The 20,925-nt window shown below is 47.0% G+C and overlaps 2 protein-coding genes across 4 annotated transcripts in view; both read left to right on the plus strand.

Moving 5' to 3' along the window:
- The first annotated feature begins 8,715 nt into the window (after nt 1-8,715).
- Nucleotides 8,716-12,427, plus strand: LOC143361844 (odorant receptor 13a). 3 transcript variants are annotated; one of them, XM_076801536.1, is made up of 8 exons: nt 8,716-8,803; nt 9,131-9,312; nt 9,404-9,712; nt 9,982-10,265; nt 10,357-10,471; nt 10,532-10,636; nt 11,571-11,720; nt 12,072-12,427. In XM_076801536.1, the coding sequence occupies exons 2-8, from the start codon at nt 9,157-9,159 to the stop codon at nt 12,126-12,128; spliced, it is 1,176 nt and encodes a 391-aa protein (XP_076657651.1). In that variant the 5' UTR covers nt 8,716-8,803; nt 9,131-9,156; the 3' UTR covers nt 12,129-12,427. The 3 variants fall into 3 exon arrangements, with proteins under 3 accessions (XP_076657651.1, XP_076657653.1, XP_076657652.1); XM_076801538.1 differs by having other exon boundaries at nt 10,372-10,471; XM_076801537.1 differs by having other exon boundaries at nt 8,741-8,803; nt 9,086-9,312.
- A 310-nt stretch (nt 12,428-12,737) lies between these two features.
- LOC143361488 (uncharacterized) overlaps nt 12,738-20,925 on the plus strand; it is a 29,931-nt gene continuing 21,743 nt past the window's right edge. The window contains exons 1-3 of the mRNA XM_076800916.1: nt 12,738-13,174; nt 16,020-16,320; nt 17,321-17,415. Of these exons, the coding sequence (XP_076657031.1) occupies nt 13,128-13,174; nt 16,020-16,320; nt 17,321-17,415 (443 nt within the window). The 5' untranslated portion in view covers nt 12,738-13,127. The remainder of the gene's footprint in view (nt 13,175-16,019; nt 16,321-17,320; nt 17,416-20,925) is intronic.

Below are 20,925 nucleotides of genomic sequence, written 5' to 3' on the forward strand. Positions count from 1 at the left end.
TGAATACCGATTCGCTGATGAGTTTGACGATGGCCAAGGTGAAAAGAGGAACGGGTTCGGGGCGAACAGGAGGGCGGGGTCCGCACGAAATGCGCGAGCACGAAAGAAAATTGTGAACACGATTAACCGTAATTACTGTAATGACGATGCTAAAGATCAAGATAAGCGGGATGGGCAGCTGACACACGCGCGGCCTCCGAACCGGCTAGGACCGTAACGGGATCAAAATCAATGGACGGGGCTTAACAGAGGCCTAAAGTGGCACGCTATGAACTAGCCGAGGACCCCACAGTCTTCTTTCCTATGGGGATAGAGACCCCATAACATGGTACGGTTTTTTCGATTTCAAATAAAATTGCTTTCTAAATCAAAATAAGGTTGAGCATAGAAGAAAAGAGGAGACTCTGTCAGCAAAAGGGGGATAAAACGAGGCGCCTTCTTCGACTAACGGTGCAACTATAGATCGCCGCAGGATCGAGGGATCAAAAGGGAAGAGTGTCGTGTTTAAGGAATCCTCGGAAAATTCAGCAGCACGTCCGATAAAATCTTCGAGCCCGCGTTATCACCTGCCAGGGTAACTTGGCACCGCTCGCTTCAATGGCTTCCTAACAGTGTAGAACGCCACGGAGAGAAACCTGTTTGTCATGTACCTCGTTCTCTAGATATATTAACAGCGGGCCTGTTGCTCGCGAGCAATGGCTCGCGCTTAAAGGAAATCGTGTTTCTCGCTGGTTGTACGCCGATATTACGTAGCGGACAATAAAACTTCCTGTTCCGATGCATGCACCGGCCGATCGGTTGTTCCCTTCGAATTTAATAGAGTTTACGGGACACACCAGCTCTCTCTCTCTCTCTCTCTCTCTCTCTTACGTGAATTAATTACGTCAACTTTCTCTGATTGGCCGCGCGTGTCGTCGACCGTGTGGAATGCTCCGAGGAAACGAACTGTTCCGACCCTGCCGAAAACAGTGTTCGGCCCCAGTCACTGGCCTTGATTGACTGTCATAAAACCGGAATGCTATGGACAATCATCGCGGGTAACCCAGTTTACCCGACGAGTTTATGCGAGATCAAGAACCTCTCGTCTGCAACCTAAGAATTGTAAAAAGTTTCTCTCAATTTATCGAAACCATTAAGAGAAGAAACCCATTTCATTCGACTCCCGTTTTGCACAATTTTATGCAGCTTTTGCTCAATTCTTCTGGTTGTGAATTGCATTTCAAAAATTGCAAACTATGACTTGCACATTCCCGAGCACTGTCCGCAGAGTGAAAATTAATTAATTTTCCGTCTCTGTACGCAGTAAAATGTTTGACTTTTATCTGTGTTGCGAGGCACCTTTTTGCATTGTTTAACCTGGACTCCAAGAGACGAATACCAGCAGCATGCCTACAATATATTTATAAAAATCCCGTCACCGGGAATGACGTTAGGAAACAATCTTTTTCTAGGCATCCCCATGGATGCCGCTCTCTTCTCGTTGCTCTACGTCGACGAGCCGAAGGATCGGGCTACTATAAATATAATTACAACTCGTTTTCCGCGCGGCCTTCGCGACCGAAGAGTTTAATCGGACGATCTTGATGCCTCGTCCCGCTATCGGCGCCGCCATTCGACTCCATCCATCGAAACAAAACCGCTTCTCGCGTCCTGAAAGCGATATCGATGCGGCGCGACGTTCGTCACTTCGCGCTGTTAGGCTGCGGTTATACTGAACGCAATTCTCAATCGCTTGCGACACGTACCGATCGCTTCTTCCACATCTTCATCAAAGTCCTTCAAATCTTTCATACAGATCCTTCAAATCCTTCATCAAAGTCCTTCGAGTACTTCATCAAATAAATATAATATCAGTATCGAAGAAGATGTATACTAAATAAATAAATTTCTTTTCTTTGTCGTGTAGCAGTTACTCAAACTTCTCCAAAAGAAATCCGAGTGCAATATTAAAAATGTTATCCTCATTTTGAGAGTGTCCGAGTGTTATTAGGATCGTCTGTATGTTGCTCGCAATCGAGCATTTCGCAGAATGATCGAAGACGGCGCTGGGAATAAGTATAACCGCGGCCTTACGGTTGACCGATTTTTTCTCGCCTCGCGTTCGCGTCGCCGGTCCGCATCTGGATCGTTCCGTCGATTCCGTGATTTCACGCGTGATCCACGCACGCGAAAATGATAAATGACGATATTTTCCGTGGCGCTCGCGAGGACGACTCTATCCCGCTGTCACTAACGAGCTGTCACACGGTGAATTCCTCTGCCGCCGTGCCCGGTGACGCACGCAACACGCCGGACAAGCCGACTCAGATCTGTATCTGATATATTTATTTATGCGAATGGCTGGCCCGCGTACAAATTAAACGAACGCGAGCCGCGCGAGCTTCCAGCATCCATCACCCCCTCTCGCGCGACCATTTTTCCAACCCCGAGCTTACTATCTAACAACCTAACCCTCGTCTCCTCTCCAAGACATACTTTCGTCTCATTCTTTTCACTCATCAAATTGTTTATACCGGTCTTGTTTTCGATTTTCTGTAGACAATGATTTTGCCAACGAGTCGACAATGGGTAATTTTTTGAAAATTTTTTCCAGAAATTTAATATTTTTCAAGCTGTTGGTTCGAAGAGCCTCCCATCAGTATTCTTGTGGTTAATTTGATGACCATCTTCTTTAAAGAAATCAATTGCCGTGGCTGTCAGCGACCTCGAATGCGCTCTTCATCGTCCGCCCATAAATTCACCGAAGTCCTTCGTCGAGTGGTTTCCCAATGTAGCATTGAATGGAGCCGAAGCTGCGCATCCCTCTCTACAAAACCGTCAACCTTGAAATTCTTCAGCTCCCGTGACCCTTACACTTCTACTAACGAAACACCGTACGGATTCTCCATAGAAAGGATAGTCCACGTGTCACCGAAAATTGATCAGCGATCCGGCTGTCAGCGAAACGGGTAAAATTCATCGGAAGTATAATATAAACATAACCGGCTCCTTTTGCGCGTCTTCACCGCGGGCACGGTAATTCCGTCGACATCCTGCATTTAATTAAACAAAAAGTCCGTAGCACCGGCACCACCGATGGAATCTTCCCAGCACGGTCGTCCCTCTGGCCGCGCCGCGCCGGGATTCGATAGCATAAATACCGGCAGCGAGCGAACGTCCCGCGGACGTCTCCATCATTTTACAGTTCGCCTAGCGTTTCTGGTTTATCGACTTTTTGTTTCCGCGTCGCGTAAATTGTAACGCCAGTGGCTTCCGATCGCGCTCGATTACACCGTTTGCATCCCGATCGCTCCGGACAGACGTTCCACAAGAAATAACGCGAGCGTTCGATCGATCCCGAGATCCACACTGAACGATCGTTGATAAAGCTATTCCGATCCGCCCCGATGCAGATTGCAGCCTACCTTTGCCCAGGGTAGTGTGACGGATGTTCTTGACACACATATTTCGGACATTTTTGACCCGAAAATGGTAAAAGTTAGAAATTCCAAATTTTAATTATAGTTCATTCGACGACAGGAGAAATTCCAGGTAGATCCTGGTTTATGAAAACGGCGCGTTCCAGAAAAATCCTTCGTCGTCGGGTCATCGACGTCCCATCAATTCCCGGCTGGTTCGCCGTTCGCGAGGCAGACATCATATTGTTGCTGTTCCCGGTTCGCCTGTAATTACTAATTACAGGCTCCGACAGAAGTCACGGCTCCGGAAGCGAGCGGACCGCCATGACTCGTCCCGCGAACCGTCCGTTCGCATCTCCTCGTCCACCTCTAACGTTTAATATCCTCCGCCGGGATTGTCTAATACAGCCGAGTCATTGATTGGCAGAAGATAGAAGCCGGTTACCCGGCAGAAGCCTCGAAGATTAAATTTCCTGTAGCCGATATATACCTATATACATATATACACTTTTATATATATATAAAAAAATATATATATAATATATTATACACAGGCCATTCACGAATACGCGGGTTGAAGAACCGGCCAGGAAAAACGCGGCCGACACGATCTACAGGGCCCGGCCAGTGATTTACCTTGTGTGTCGCGGTTTCACGGTGATGACGCCGCGCCCGTGATTCCGTCGAAGATCGACTTCCGTCCGTAGACTTCCTCGTGAAAAACTGGTAAACTACGGTAAAAATCGGGCCGATACATGCGAGGCCATTGAAATCGCCGACACCGAGCCATAAAACGCTTCTTCGCGGAACCATCTTGCCCGGGGAATTCTGATGACTCGCTTGATTCCGAGGCGCTTTTGAATCGCGCGATTGCCACAACACGGGGAGATCATCTCGATTGAATTGCCATTTGGATTTTTACGCCAAATAATTGTTGTCCGGGTCAATTGTACGGAACAGAAATTTCTTTGATAGTTCTCGAGAGAACGCGTTGATCCGAATTTTCGAGGGAGCGTGTCGGAGAAAGAGGGAACTATAGTGTTTGCTAGAGAGGTTTAGAGCAGTTAAGGAGGTCGCAGCTCGAGGTGATGAAGGCGAAAGTGTTCGCCCGGATCGATGATAGCGACGCGCGTAACAAGGCGGGGATAAAACGGAAAGCGAGAGCAACGTTATTGTATTAATCGGAGCCGGGATAGCATCGGGAAAGCTTCGACATCGGTCCAGACCCAGGTTAATCAAGCCGAGACGAGGGACGGGAGAGGTGAAACAGGGGGCGAAGAATGAACATTCGCTTCATCAACAGCTTTCATCGGAGATCGTCGCTAAAAAATCAACGTTTCTCATTCAATTATCTTCTTCACGCTCCTCCCTGCTCCGTTATTCATTCGGTCATTTTGCTCGGCTATTCAGCGATCGATCTTCTTGCCTTGGACAGCAACATACTCTTTCTGCGATCTCGCGGATCCATCAAACCCGAGAAAACATCGTGATAGAATGTGAAGAAAAGATATTAACGTTGAGCCTGGCCAGCACTGAAAGTGACTGGTAGGGAATTATGGCGAAACCTTTTCAGATTTTTATAGCAAGATGTGCTGGAATAAGTCCGTTGAATAATGAGATTTCAGTAATTGTAAAATGAGACATTTAACGTATCAGAAGACGCGTTGTTCGTCACGTCGACCGCCGAGAATTTGCATAGGATCGCCTCGAGCGACGTTTGTTTTCGCTCTTACGAAGTTTGGGAACAACCGAACTTATATTTATAGATGTTGTAATGCTCGCAACGACCGAGGACCTCGCGAAGAGTTCCGTGGTTGCGTAATGTTTGACAACTATCGCTGAACTAACTGTTTTTTGCGTAAGAGGAGACTACACATACGTAAACATACATTTTGTTCAGACTTGAATAAATAGTCTTCTCTACTTGCTCCCGAAGGTACCGAATAAAATCACACGAAAAGAAAAGAGGCCATTGAACGAGGCCTGTTTGAAAGAACAGCAAATTGCAAATGAACTAGAGAAACAGTGATCAAAGAAACAGAAATTCATTTCTTGAATGCTCGTTGACAGTGAGTGCGTTTAACCAACCTGTGTCCAAAAAAAAAACGATACTATAATGTTCGAGTTTGTTTTCGAAAAAATGAGGGCAAAAAACGTCCGAAGACAGTGCTCGGATCCGACCACAGAACGACTGTGGAATAAGAAGAAGAAGAAGAAGAGGAAGAGATGGAGGGGTGGGGAGAGGACTTATATTAATTATATTAATATCCAATCTATTAAGCGACCATAATAACGAAAGTACGTAAATGGTAAATGATTGGCAATTAAGCTTCACGGTCGGCGGTAATAAAATGGTCACAGGAGGAGCCAAGGGACAAGAGAACAAGGGGTTTGGGGAGGGGAGAGGAGGGGCAAGGGCCAGAACGATGAAAAATATAACGCGTGAGAAGATGGCGCGCGCAAGCATCGGCAACAAGTTATCGTCCGCGGCAAGGAACTCTAATTGCGATTGGCTCCCGGTATAAAATATAATAATCCAAGCAGACAGATACAGTAAACATAATTTCACGCTCGCACGGAGAAAGTAATTTGGCGCTCAATGAAAGATGAAATTTCAATTGCTGTTAATTACAGAGGCGAGGCACCGTGGAACGGGACGCTCCTTCCTGTTCCTTGCGTGAATAGAGAAGTGATGCCCCGATGACGGATCCGAGTTATGATATACTCGGATCCGGCTAATTACTGGACCCTTTCTACGAGAGGCATTACCTGGAACGGACCCGGCCGCGCTCGTGAATCATCGCTATCGATGATGTATTGCGCCGGGGAAATGGTAAAAACACCGAGCACCGAGGATAGAACCGTGCCCCGACCCGACCGGGACCAAAGAAACCGGTAACGACGCTTTGTTACCCGTTCGACGACCACGATTTGCGTTCTCGAAGAGGTGCAACGGGCTTCAATGTAATCCACTGCACCGTGCGGAGGTTCGCACCTATACACTAGCTCTGCGAAGAAAACAGACGAATTTTGGCCATTTTGTGTTTCTGAATGGCGAGTAAAGTAAAGTATTATGTAAAATACCTGATGTTTTAAAAATTTATGAAATTAACCGTATCAGATAATATTGACTGTTTTCCAGATCAATGACGAAAGATTAGCAGCGAGAGGAGCAGCCTGATGCCAACGAATTTCTGCTTAAGTGGGTTGTTCTATCGTCTGGAAACAAGTAGAATCGCGGACCATCATCTCCAGTGTCTGCTAGTTTGCGTAACGCGAACATTCGCCGGGGTATCGGTTGCCGGCGGTAATCGATCCCGTAATTACTATTGAGAGCCGGTCGTAACGAGGAAGGCGTTAAACGAGACCCAGAACGATATCTAGGAAGTAGAACAATGAGATTGAAACGGCAGCGGAAAATTTGTTCCATTGCGGTTTGCCGTTCACCGCTGAACAGTGTGCGGGACCGAGAATACGCCTCTCCTCTCGTATAGCCGGCGAACGAAAGCGTGACAATATGCAGAGGGAAGTCGAGGAAGGACAACGGTGCATTTCCAATCGATTCCCACAATGGCAAACGACGTGTAACGCGTTAATGGGAACACCGCTGTTCTGAACGAGTCCCATTTTTCCTGGTCACGTCGGGATTCGTAAAAAATGAACGCGTTCCGCTCGCCACATAACTGCGCAAATAATCACGGTGGTCTTTTCACATCTGACGAGCTCTTGTCTGTTTCTATTCTGCTAAATGACGCGTACAACGCAGTTCGCGATGTTTTGTTAACCCTCGGCGAGCAACGTGAATATAACGTTTGTACGTACATTTGTAGTTTGATCCGCCGAATGCTTCAATTAATAAATTTGATACCAAATATAACTTTGATGTAATTATTTCGTTTCGTGTAAACTTTTCCTTTATCAGGTAAACTGTCTTTGTTGTTGAATAATTCTCGCATTTGTCCTAAAACTGAGGCCGAGTTTAACCTATTTTCTTCCTACATTGCACGGATGCTGATTCAGGAACTGACAGCGCCATCTCTGAGAGAATGTCAGAACTCTCGACTCCATTTTAGTATTGTCAAGTAGACACCAGGTGGCGGTAAAATCGACTTCAAGAGAACGACGAGGTATAGGAGTGGACTAATTGTAAGTCACCAGTTACACAGACTTACTGGACTTTTTAGACTATGCCTCGGGGGGCTCTAAGAGTATGTTACCGATACCACAAAGGAAATGAGAGATGAGATGGAAAGAGATTTTAGTGTCTCTTGTATAGTGCTGCCCCCTAGTCTGATTTTTAGCCTGGACCAGAATCTGCATCATCTTTTTGGTGCGACGTAGTTGAACAGGTTTGAAACTGGATTTATAGGACGCGATGACGTATCAATCGTCGAGCCTCCCCATTGCGACGATCCCTTTCGGAGGTAATACATTACCAGCAGAGCTAAAGGAATGGCTAGTAGCTTCCGACTATCACACATAGATGGCCAGTGAAATGAAACAGTGTTCCAGTGAAATATATAAGACAGTAGCATAGAAAGTTGGATTTCATTTTGAACCAAAATGCACCTATCATAAAGCGCGATCCTCCATCTTAAATTTGAGCCTTCAAAAGTTTAAAATTCTCTCCTACGAGTATACGTTCTAAAATTGACTCGAAGAAACTCCTTAAAATCGGATCTCCTTTTTGTCCGACCGCCAGGTTTTTCAATTTTTACTGCTTGAACCAATGTACACCTATCTGAAGGTTCAACAATTCGAAGGGGGAACAAATTCTAATGTAAGTACGTGTTCAGCTACCGAATATAATTTACATTAATAACGATACAGTCTTCTTAATGGTAAAGTTAATGGGAATAATTAACCGTATCTCATCTGTATTACAATTATTTCATTTGATATGCAAATATATACTCGGAGATACCTGTACGACAAATAATTGTGCCGACAACAAATTACAGAACAGTGAATCACAGGTACCACTTCCTGTCTCGCGCTGTGATGCAAAAAGAGTAGCATAACTTTTACACCATCTTTCAAAACGGATATATCAGTATGCGAAGGAGAAAAGTCGAACGCGAAAATTTCGTATAATGGACTCGGGAAATGTATATGCTCGAGAGACAAATGTACACGTGTAGATGTACATTTGCGTAAAGAACGGGTCTAGACGCGTAGTTTAACTTACTTCGTCATCCTGAAGCGGAAGGTGAAATTCGCTACTATCAAGTGTTACCTATCGTCAACTGCCGCGACACGCCTACTATAAAGTAATAAGTATTGCTTTGCGTGTCGGATCGATGTCGCCGCAGTTTTGCGAGGCTATTCTCCTTTCTATCGTCGAGTATGGTTGCGATCGTCCTGGAAGGTAGAACGATCCTTGAACTACACGTACGACACAGGAGGTGGGTAGATCCAGGAAAACCATAGTCAAGAATTCCGTTAATAATTAAATGAAATTAACAATTAAAATATTTTCACGGTTTGTTTAAAATGAGATTTAGTGTAACTGTGAATTTTATTGACTGATTTTAGACCGAATCCTCTTTTTACTGGTCAGGTTGGCGTGCTAGTATTGGATTAGTGAATTGAAATTAATTAAACGTTAAAATTACCTAAAGAATCTTATCAACTATTTGGGGTTCCTGTGTTCTGCAATGAATGCGAACAATTTTTATTTTGCATAGAGATCTCCGCGGTCTATTGAGAATATAATGCCTTCTGTCAAGCAGCCCGGTAAACAAAACGGTCCGGAACAATGAATTTCCAAATATACGGGGGCGAGCAGTTCGACCAACTCATTAAGCCCATAATGACGACCGGGAGAATAATCTCGATCTGGCCGTTGCCCGCGGACAGCAGCAGGTCGACGGTATTGTTCAGAAGGTTCCATTTGTTCGGCATGTTTTTCCTGGTGAGCGAGCCTTTACGAATTAAAAAGAAAAATAATTGGTCCTACTCAGTGGGTATTGGTTCACCTGTTTATCGCGAGGCTGGATGCACAGGTGGTCGTGATGTCGATCGCGGTGACGGCCGACGTGATTTACAATCTCAGTGACATGGACGAGGCGACAGAGTGTGCCCTAATCTGCACGGCCTTCTACTTGTGCGTCGTTCGCTTGCTGGTCTACACCGCTCATCAAAAGGACATGCTGTACGTGGTGAACACAATGAGGGAGGATTGGACCATGTCCTCCTACGAGGACAGGACGATCCTGGCGGAGAAGACAATGTTCGCTTACCGGTTGGCCAAGTTCTTCATCAGCACCGTGGCCGTGACCATTGTCATATTCATGTGCGTTCCGCTTCTTGAAGTACGTACGTCGATCGGAAGTTCATGACTTAGGTGTTTATGTCGAAATCTTGGTTGTAACCTGGTTTGATGTGGTTTGAAAGAGGTTGGGAACGGTTTGATGACGTTTGACGATGATTGTTGTGGACGTTGATGTCTGTAAAGCTGAAACTTTTGTTTTCGGTACATATTATGTTGGTTCGGAAAGAATTTGAGGTGGTTTGACGATGTTTGATGTCACATATCGCGACGATACATCGCTGAACAGTAACATTTCTTAATTTTTCACAGATCTACGTGGCAGGAAACGATAAAATGCTACCTTTCCGCGGCTATTTCTACATTAACCACACCGTATCACCGATTTTCGAGTGTTTCTACTTGTTCAACGTGACAGCAGGCGGTTTCGGTGGAAGCATGATCGCCGGTGCAACCAGCTTCAACTTGGTGGTGATAATGCATGGATCAGCAAAGTTTGCGGTTCTACGGAAAAGGTTGGAGGCCATAAGCGGTGACGATCCTGACTCCTCTCCCGAGATGGCGGAGTGCATAATTCGCCACCAACGGGCAATAGAGTGGGCTTGGTTTATTCGACACTTGCACAAACAAAAATGTCACAAAAAGAACTTGCCAGGTTCAAAAACAGTTCATTTTGTTTCGAGCAAGTCCTTGTCTTTCCAGGTTTGCAGATGCGTTGGAGAGGATCATTAACGTTCTGGCGTTGGGTCAATTCGTAATTAGCACTGGTCTGATCTGCTTCGCGGGATTCCAGATCACTTCGGTGCGTCCGGCCTTGTGGCTGCGTTGTCCAGGCGTCGTCAATAAAAAGTAACCTTTCCAGATGATGGAGGACATGGGACGCCTGATGAAATACTCGACCTTCTTGAACTCCGCCATTCTCGAGCTGTTCATGTTCAGCTTCAGTGGAGACGGGTTGATGGAGGAGGTAATTCGGACCGCTATAGATCCGATCCAGGACCACAAATTATCGATATTAAACGGGTGCAACACAGGCTAGATATTATCGTTAAAAATTTATAAGTAATTTTATAGTGATTCGATATCGACGTCCAAGTTCCCATGCTACGGACACTGGCATCCTGCAGCCTCAGTTAAATTTCGAAGTAAAAATATTCATCGGTTCAAGAGTTGTGCCGTACAACGTTCTTAAAAACGTAGTTTCGAGATAAACGGCTTTAAAGTTTCGCCAGTTACGTTCCCCGTCCTGTAACTCCCCTAATTGTGCGAATATTTACGTGAAACGTGTTTAAATATTCGCAAAGAACGAGGGGTTTGAAAATCAACGAGGGGGAAAAAAAAGGACGGAATTTTTCCGAAGTTTCAGTACTGCCTCTCTGTACCTTTTTAAGTCGCGAGGTCGTTTAATCGAAAGCGGTCGCGAGCGGATTGCACGGTCAAAGCTCCGCGAATCGGATAGATCAGGTTCCTTCTCGAACGGAACCAGAGTTTTCCTCGTCTCGGGGCTATTGAATTATTCTCTCTATGCCCGGGACTGCAACCCCGGGAATCAGCATGGAGGAACAGGCATTAGTCACTCGGAAGTTGCAATTATAATTAGAATCGCGAATGTGTTAGGAACCCAAAGAGAATGAGGTGGCCGAAAGTACTATACCAACCGGGCAATCTTGAGTGGTCAAAGTAATCGCTGTTCGTAGAAAATAGAAGTGGATCGCGCCCGCTTTTATTGGACTTGGGGGACTTTGATCGGGAGCCTTCGATCATTCGCATGATCCACAGTTTTCCGACAGATTTGTTAAGTTGTCCTACAGTGCAAATCTGTCTTCAAAAATCGTCGAATTCAAGTTAATTTCGAATGAGTGTTCCATATGGAAAATGATGGATAATTATTAATTGAACAGAGCGAGAACGTGGGTCTGTCAGCTTACAGCTGCGAATGGATCAAAAGTCGTTACTGCCCGAACCTAATGGTCATAATGATGCGGTCGATGGTCCCCTGTCAGATTACAGCGGCGAAATTTTACAGTATGTCGCTACAAAGCTTCTCCACGGTGAGTGAAAACCACTTTCAATCCCTAGCAACCCTCTCCAAGTCCTCCAAACTGCTTCACTCGATTCGAACATCAATATTGTTCACTGTAATGGAATCGATTGATGAAGAACATCGAGAGCATCCCTTGCTAACAATGGGATTGATAAAGCGATCCTTCAGACCTTTTTCAAACTTACATATGAAGTAGAAACACACAGAAGAAGCAGTTGTTTCCTTTTTGCAGTGATCATTCATATTCAGGGGACGATGGTAGGCTATTGAATGCGAGGGTTGCAAACCATGTTTACTTATTCGCATCGGAGGAATAATAAAGATAATATTTTTGGTAATACGCCGTTTAATTTTGCAGGTGCTCAGTACCTCGTTCTCGTACTTCACGGTCCTGACGGCCACCAAAGAAGAATAATGGCCGCTACGATGAACGTAGACGCCGCACCACACGCTTTACGACTGTAGACCCTTCATGACTCAACTTGCAGAGCATACATATACCTACATGTACTATAGTCGTTCAACTAGCCTAAAAATATCCGTGTACATCAAAGCGCTGACTGAAAGTTCGCGTAGTCCTCCTCGTTCGTCGACGAATTAATGGATTTAGGGAGGGGAGGTTGATCGCGACCGGAGACACAATGGTCACTGGTCGCGACAATGTCCCAAGGGTCCAGACTTTCACGACAGATTGACAAATAGAGCTTTTACCAATACAGAAATTCTTATTTTCACAATTTACCTGGTTTTTTAATCTACCTGTGAGTAATTGCGAAGCCATTTTGGCGCTCAGAAATTTGCGCGAACAACTGATCGTTCTTACAAAAGTGGAGAATGTGACTCGACAGAAGAGGATTCATACCTTGCCAAAAATATTTCGACATAACTCACTGCTTCCAGCAGGTAAACCATAGAATTCCTGAGTCATAGTTGTTTACCAGTATGAGAGCGCACCATAAGATGACTCACCAAGGTCCAAGGACCGAGCGGATCCCATTGTGGAACCTCCGTGAAAGGTAGCGGACGAGAAACTAGGACCAGGATGGCGATTACCTGTGATGCCATAGCGTTCGCAGCGGTTCGGGCAAAATGTAACGAGTTCGTCCGCGTTCTCTGGGTGGGGTAAACCACGAGCGAATGGTCTTGGGAAGCGACTCGAGGGTATTTTCATCGTAACAGTACAACACGTGCACCCGGCCACAGTGCACGCACAGCCGGCACTTCTCTTCTCCACCGATTCCGTGTGCATCCTTCGGTGTTCGCCGTGTCTCTGCGAAATGCAACTGAAGCAACCCTGAAGAAGCCGCCTTTGAAAAAACCGTTGGACTACATCGCGTGTTCGAGACAGTCGCAATAAAACAATTGGAGATGGAAACTGGATGACGTCGATCGCAGTCGTCCACGGGATGACAATATGGCGAGCATCAAAGTGGCAGTGCGAGTGAGACCGATCTCAGCCAGGTAAGCCTACAGCATTGACATAGTACCTCGTCAGTATGGTAGCCTAAGCTTCGGTGTTTAAGTAAATTCTGGCAATTATAGTCGAGCTTTACGACTCGGCTTCGAAAAACGAAGATTGAACGCCTCGGGGTAAAAATTGAAATTTTCTGTGTTTGTTAGCGAGGATCACGCCACGGTGTATAATGAAAACGTCCGCGCGGAGAATTCTAGGTTGGCCCCGTTGGTCTCGCCATTAGGCTCGCTTCTGCCTGGCAGGCCGATGTATTTTAAGAAACAGCAAAAACCGGCGTGCTCCGGATACGTATACGCGATCCCGCCGGAGGTCAAGGTTTACCGCCGCCGCAATTTCATTTTTGCGAAACGGTTTTTTTCACCGGCTTTTACGAGCCCCGCTGCCAATCGACTCCGGTGTCTGCCGGTAACACACGGAGACGCAATTACCGTGGGCAGAGGACTGTTATAGATATGCTCGTTCGAACGGAAATCTGCAAGCAGACTCGCGGGAACGGCGGCGGCCCTCCTCTTCGGCGCGTCTGTTACCGGACTCGTTTCTATAGATAGACACCGCGGCGACACTGCGACAAAGTGACAATTATTACGGGAACGCAATCAGGTCGTGACCGGCGGGAACGTTTCATGGGGATATGGAAGCTATAGAGGTTGGCTGACGTTTTGACAGGTTCTTGGTTCATTTGATAGAATCTTGCCACTCTGGGACAACTCGACCGACCCCCACCCTCTTCCAAAACGAAGACGGTGAGAAAATATACAAGTCGGGGAGAATAAGACACGATAAAATCTCATAAAGATCCGGGCGTCTCGTCGAGCTGATGAGCGTGGTCGAGTAGGCGAGGTATATTTAAACCGACAGTCGAAATGTGTCGCGGGTCCACGTGGGGCAAGATTTTCACCCCGTATGTTTAGTCTCGTCAGGGCCATAAACTTACAATCATTCAGCTAATCCTTACTTCCGTTTCAGACAAATATTTGACTGTAGAGTACCACGGAAGTGGTTTGGTGCAACCTTGAGAATCTTTGTGATTCTCACCGGTCCACCTGATTTCCCATGAACGCCTAGATCCTCGCCGAGAGGAGCCGATCCGGGGGATGTTCTCGACACGGTGACAAAAGTGTAGCCGACGACGGTTCTCACCGGGTCGGCGTAGGAATAGCACGACACGCCGATGACACACGACTCGACAGTTTAACGACTCCAATAGGAGCAGAGGGAGCGAGAACGCATCCGTTCTAGAATAACACTTGACTGGTCCGCGGCGCCACGGAGGGTAGATGCCGGATAATAAAGCCGGCTGTGCCCGTTGCTATTCACGTACGAGCCTCTCGTAGCCCAGCACCGCGATTCATTCAGAGACCTCCGCGTCGATGTTTTCTTGGGACTCGTGCTGTTCGCCGAAGTCGAGCGCCTTGGAACCTCGCGGTCTCGGAATGAGCAGCATGAACACCCCCCGATCGCTCTACTTCATTCAGAATTTCACTCGCTGTGCATCGTGTGTCGAGGATGGAACCTGTCATCGGCTGCTAAACTGGGGGAGCTAGATTTTAGCTTTTGAGATTCGATTTTTTGGAATCGCAAAGTATCCCATTATCGATAGAGATTGTCGTTTCGATATCTATTCATCAGGTCCGCGAGGATAATACACAATCCATGAGCAAACGAACCACACCGTGAACCTCGCTGTGTCGATGAAAATTGCAACATCGAAACGTGCACGAGGCATCGGCGACGGGTGAAATTGATATTCGTGTTCATTCATGATGCACACGGCCACGCGGCTAGCTAACATAGCTAAATGTTTACCAAACAGCCGTGCAAACAGTCATTGTCGTTATAGCTGCGTTCGGACTCTACAAACAACCAGTTTGGACGGTGAAACGTTAGGAATAGCGATGCTAAACGCCGGAACGGAATGAAACGGTAGAGTTTTAGGCGAGTCTGTCGCGGGAAAAAGGTGTCGGTAACCGAATTGGAAGTTCTCCCAGGGGGCATTTCAGAGAGAATCGGTGTGTCCGTTGACGAGCCACGGTCGGACGGGTTTTCGGGTCGCCTTCCGTCGCGGCCGGCACAACATTTGGCGTGACCAGACACCGGGAAACGCGGTTACGTGGCCCAGGGTGTGTGACGCACACACGCGACCGGATTCGGTGCTTTCACCCCGAGGTCCTCGCGTGATCCTATCGGCCCCGATTCGGTCTAATCGGGACGCGATTCCGTGCCGTCCGTATATCGCGTTTTTGCGAAATTAACACCTCGCCGGTGCCGAACGTGCCGGACGTGACCGGATCGTTCTGGGTCAACCGGTGCGCCGTTGATCGACTATGCCGAGTCCCGCGTTTCCGCCGCGAACCGATCACTTCCGGTATCCTTCGCCGGGAAACCATCGGTTCGCGAATATTCGCACGATTTCGTAGCCTCTCGACCATATCGGTATGGATCGTTTGATAGATTTGTCGACTTTTACCGATTCTTCCAGGCACGGGATGGGTAAAGGAATAGGAAAAATGTTCATTAAATTACAACTTGAACCAAAAAGTATGAAAGAGAATGGTGTTTCGCAATGTCTGGACCTCTTTCTGGAGTCACGTTGACACAGTTAGCTCGCCATTATCGGCTTCCTTTCTCCGTGTCGCGAATTAGCAATCGCAACAGCGAGCTGCGAAATGGAACGATATCGAGAAACCATTCGTGGCTTGGGACACCATTGCGGTGATCAGGCATTGCTATTCTACCGGTACACGTTGTTAAGAACGTTGGCACGTTGTTTCAGCGGACAGCGTATAACGGTAGTTAGATAATTTTTATGAGATCGTGCTTTGTGTGATCCAGGGAGCTGAATCGAACGGGTTCGGACGTTGTGGTACACACGGACGCGAACGGAATCTCGTTGACGAACCTGAAGGTGTCTTCCAGCAAGGCAGGAGATAGTCGCGAGAGGACTAGAAGATATGGTTTCGACTACTGCTTCGACTCGTCCGACTCTGAAGCTGAAAATTTTGCGGATCAGAAGAGGATCTATGAAACGCTTGGTCAGACGGTTCTCGAGGCTGTTCTGTCGGGGTACAATTCTTGTTTGGTCGCCTATGGACAGAGTGCTTCTGGGAAAACGTACACTATGATGGGCACTAAGGTATATACCTTTAGCTTTGTTCATTTGTCCGGGATAATTGCTCGAAATTATCGCGCGCCTTTATGACGTGTACGCAACGTACACCGCTGCCGGTAGGGTTGCCGCATATCAGGCGGATCTTTAATTGGGCCATTCTTTGTCCTTGTAGTTTGAATATGTTACCAGTGCAAGAATTCATGTTTAAATCTGAACAAACAATTCCACGGTTTGTATTTGGAAACAAGGGTCGGGTCGTTTTCCGTTCGGAAACAGTTTCTCGCGAAACGAGTGGAACAGGTGAAACGAGTGAAACTCGGAAGCGAGGACGACACAAAAGGAATCACGTATCGTTATCTATGGGTCATCGAAATGGCCCCGAGCGATCCAGACGGCTCTTCTCCATAATTGGAACCGAGAATAACTGGGACGCGCGTGCGGTGCGCGCGCTTTTAAAAATCCCGCGGCGCATCCCTCTAATGTAAAGCCGCGGGGCAATTTAATTAAGCGACGCACCGGCGAAAACAGTTTCCATTTACCATCGGGGGGGAAATTCTCGAAAAAGAATTACTGTCGATTGCAGATGAATTTTTGCGATTGGCTCCTATCCCGCTTCCGATCGTTAACTATTATATTGCCTTTTAATTGGGAAAGTATAATTTTCCGCCGCGCGCGATACGCGTCCGTGGTAATTGATCGTTCCGCGGACCGTACACAGACTTCCTTTTTCATTTGTCGTCGATTGAAGGCGGCGCTCTCAAAGCTATTGTTTTGTTTGTAATTTTCTGAAGTTTCGTTCCGTCGAATTTGTGGCAATCAATTCTCGTTGACAATCTGCGAATTGGATTCGACCCTCGCCCCTGGCAACGTCCCTCTCATCTTTTATATATCCGGTTGTTCTGATGGCTATAGTATTTTTTTTTAACATTCTTACAAGTTATGGGGCGTAAAGATTGAGGGCTAACAGAGGCAAGTTTAAAGTCGAGAGAATTGACATAAATGACGGTACCCCCATTTTTTGCAGGAGGATCCTGGACTGACCCCGAGGCTTTGCGAAGGACTATTTTCCAGGATCGAGGAAGATCGGAAGAATCAGAAGAATTGCTGTGTTTCAGTCAGGTGATTTCTAAAAAATTTACACGAGAACATTTCAATTAATTTTGTGATCTGAATTCTCGAGAATTTTTTGTCAGAAATTAATTGAGTGCCGCCAGTTTTTCGTATAGCCAATTTCGTAGTTACGGGGGACAGAGTTCGCCACTGCGAAGAGTTTGCGTAAAATCGGTTCGATCGAGGCTTTCCCGCGTGTCCAACACGACTAAAACCGGCTAGGCGTACACGTAAGTCTCGGTTCGATCCTTTTGGAACATAGATGAGGTAGCATTAGCCGGCCGATAACGCGTCCGGATTGATAACTGTGGGAAACTCGACATTCGTCTTTCACGGACGCGGCACATAGGCATCGACGTGTTTGCACACCAATCGGTGCGATCAAGGCATCCCTCTCTCGGTCAAGGTCCGGCTATCGGGCCAATTTTACACTATCGTTTTCAGACAGATCCGTGCTTCAAGTTCGCTCGGTCCCGTTCGTGCTGCCGATCGGCTTTCGATTTCCGAGCACTCGATTTTACACGGCAGGCCTCCGGAATCGTTTCGATTTCGCTTTGTACGCGCGCGTGTGTGTGTGTGCAGGCAGGTATGTACACACTGTGAGATTTAGCTGGCATTCCGACGGTAACCTACCCTCCAGGGGCTTCGGGAAACCCCTGGACTGGTGTTACAGCGACGACAAGTTTATCGTTTCCCTTGTTACACTTTTTTTTTCTCCTCCCTTCCCAATTTACCCTCCGGGAACGAGCAAAACGTCGCTGATCGTTTCGCCGGGGCTTCCGAACGATTCGTTGATGCTTCTTTGTGGTCGCAGTCTCGGCCAGCGAAGATTAACCCCCTGACACTGATCGAGGCTGTTAGCCAATTGCCCTGCTTTGATTACGGTGAATGTTATTTAGAGATTGCGGATTTTATGCAGCCTTGATAAGCTGGAATTAACAGCAGAGATTCGGAACAGTAGATGCACCAGGCGAATTTAGTATTATTCTCTACTTATTAAAGTTCTTCCGAAAAACTTATTAAAATTCAAGGGAAGAGGTATTAAATCGACAACCACAGCTACGTTTAGGGTAGTGAATTCCTGCAGCAGAAGCGAAGCATAGATAGAAGCATGGTAGTGTTTAATTGGTGGTTAATTTCGCGGATGGTAATCAGGGAACGTGGAAAATATTGTGAGCGTATGTGTGTGTGTGTGTCGGAAAGGGGTGGGTGCCGACGGTAGGGGGTTGGACGTTGGAAGTCGAGCTTAGGAGCCGCGAGCTTACAAGCGCCGCTGGCCTCGATGTGTCTTGTAAGCTCAGTGCCCCGTGACTCGCAATCCTAGACGGACGTCCGCTCGCTACACCTGGGTAAGAATTCGAGGAACCAACCCCCTGCAGCTTTCGATTCAGCTTTTCCGCCGCGGCGTCCTATTCGTTGGACGCTCGAGTTTCGCAAGAATGATCGCGGAATACACGGGACCGGGGATTCAGTCGTGGAGAACGTAGTCCCGCGATTTTTGGTAAGACGTTTATTACGGATGACTATGATAATCACCCCCCCCCCCCAATTAACCCTTGCACCGTTTGCCGTTGGGCCTTCTTGCACCATTGCGAAATGCACCGTGCAAAATACATCCTACAAATTTGGCTCGTTTACACTTTCCTTCACAATTACCGATATAAAAACGTTTTCACTTGTTACCCGGCAAATTCCAGCGTCAAACAAACAAGCTTGCCAGTATTTTCACCGGAAATCACAGACCGTAGATCGAGATCGCATTCATCCCCGGAATTATTTCTACCCTCTAAATCTCGATTAGCAAGCCGAGACCGCGGAGAAGAAGAAACAAAGGTTCGGCCGCAAAACACGCGGTAATTCCGGGCGCGGCCAGCAATCTTCGAATCGCGCTTCTCCTCGTAAACACCGTTTTATTCCCATATTAAACGTTGCTGGGATTGCCCGTAGCCGTCCTCGAAAGAAAAAATAAAAAAACCGTGCAACTTACTGCGCCCCGGCGCCGCTGGCGCACCCGTAAAAATTGTATTTACCGTTCGCGCGAAATATCGGTTCCCATTCTTTTTTTTTCTTCCTCCCTCTCTCTCTCTCTCTCTCTCTCTCTCTCTCTCTCTCTCTCTCTTTCTATTTTCAAGCTGGAGTCTCGTCGATGAATGGAGGAAAGGGGAGACAGGCGTTTCTCGTCGGTGAACGCGAGTTTTATCGGCGCTTAGACGTTGTAACGCGTGTCCGAAACTGGGTCTTTCGGAAAAATCGTTGGGAACGCGTTGTTGCGCGAAGTCGCGTAAACTGCGACAGGATACGTTCCGGGGCGGGGGGGGGGGGGGGGTTGGAAGACACGTTGTTTCCGGTCGGATACGGACTTCGTAAATCCTCGTGTGCCTCGCGAACTGTAGAATGGAGATTGTAGAATGTGTTGTTGTTGGTCGCGAGGAAGATTGTACTGCGAAAGATTCGATCCGATCGAACGCGTTTAGGACACGTCGAATTCAATTTGCCGCGACGCTGTCCGCGGTGGAAATTGTTCGATCGAACTTGCGAGTGTTAAACATGGGACGTGCTCTTTTGTGACAGGCGTAGACTGTTGTGCGCCATTGAAATAAATTCAAGCCAACCGATCGAACGAATTGGAGCGATTCTCGTAATTTCAGTTTATTGAAGTTATTAAAGCGAGAATGAAACTCCTTTACGATTCTCGTTTCTTGAGATCGACTCAAATTGACTTTTCTATGTCCGCAGTGTAATAATTGTAATCCAACTGCGGATTGCAGGCATTTCTGGCAGAATTGCGTTCCGTTCCGCAAAGGACACACATCAGGTCCGTTTCCCGTCGGCTCCCAAAGAAGATTTTTCCCAAAGAAAATGGGGAACTTTGCTTGATGTATTGCGGGGTGAACGAATCGGTCAGTTTGAGCACCTATTCTCTTCGGGGCACCGGCTCTTCCTCGTCAGTCGTCGACGTAAAATCGTTAAGTGGGTCGACGGAAGAAAGTTCGGATTTTGCGTGTTCCCCGGGACGTTTCCGGAACCGCGAAATTCGTTGCGGCGCATTAATTGGGTTCCTTTTCTGTTCCTGCGGGACGCATTCCTCGATTTGCGTGTTCGTGCAAAAATCAGATTCTATACGTGTCCAACAGAAAATGAATTGGCGAAATGCGCAACTGCGAGGACGTTAGAAGAATTTTAAAGAATTTGTCATTCGCAATACTATTTCCCTCAATGAACCAATAAATTGCTCGCAACATTTCTAGCTAGCTGGAGGGCCCGGTTCGACGTTCGCCGATTTTTGCAAAGGAACGTTCATCGTCGAGGAGAGTCCCCGCGCTGTTCATCATCCGTAACTGGCCCATGAATCATCCCTTTGTTCCGCGTTCGTCGCTCTCCCGAAAAACGCGACGGTGAAAAAAAGGAAGAACGTTCGCGAACGGAAAAAAACGAGAAAAATATCCAGAGAGAGAGAGAGAGAGAGAGAGAGAGAGAGAGAGAGAGACAGAGAGAGGGTGGAAGGTAAAAAACAAGAAA

The sequence above is a fragment of the Halictus rubicundus genome, chromosome 15 (assembly GCF_050948215.1).
Source record: "Halictus rubicundus isolate RS-2024b chromosome 15, iyHalRubi1_principal, whole genome shotgun sequence".
NCBI lineage: Eukaryota > Metazoa > Arthropoda > Insecta > Hymenoptera > Halictidae > Halictus > Halictus rubicundus.

Excerpts from the sequence above, each read along its gene's own strand:
- LOC143361844 (XM_076801536.1), top strand. The coding sequence starts at position 9,157 with ATGAATTTCCAAATATACGGGGGCGAGCAGTTCGACCAACTCATTAAG. Across the intron at positions 10,472-10,531 it reads CGGGATTCCAGATCACTTCG|ATGATGGAGGACATGGGACG; the intron begins GTGCGTCCGGCC and ends TAACCTTTCCAG. Across the intron at positions 11,721-12,071 it reads CGCTACAAAGCTTCTCCACG|GTGCTCAGTACCTCGTTCTC; the intron begins GTGAGTGAAAAC and ends TTAATTTTGCAG.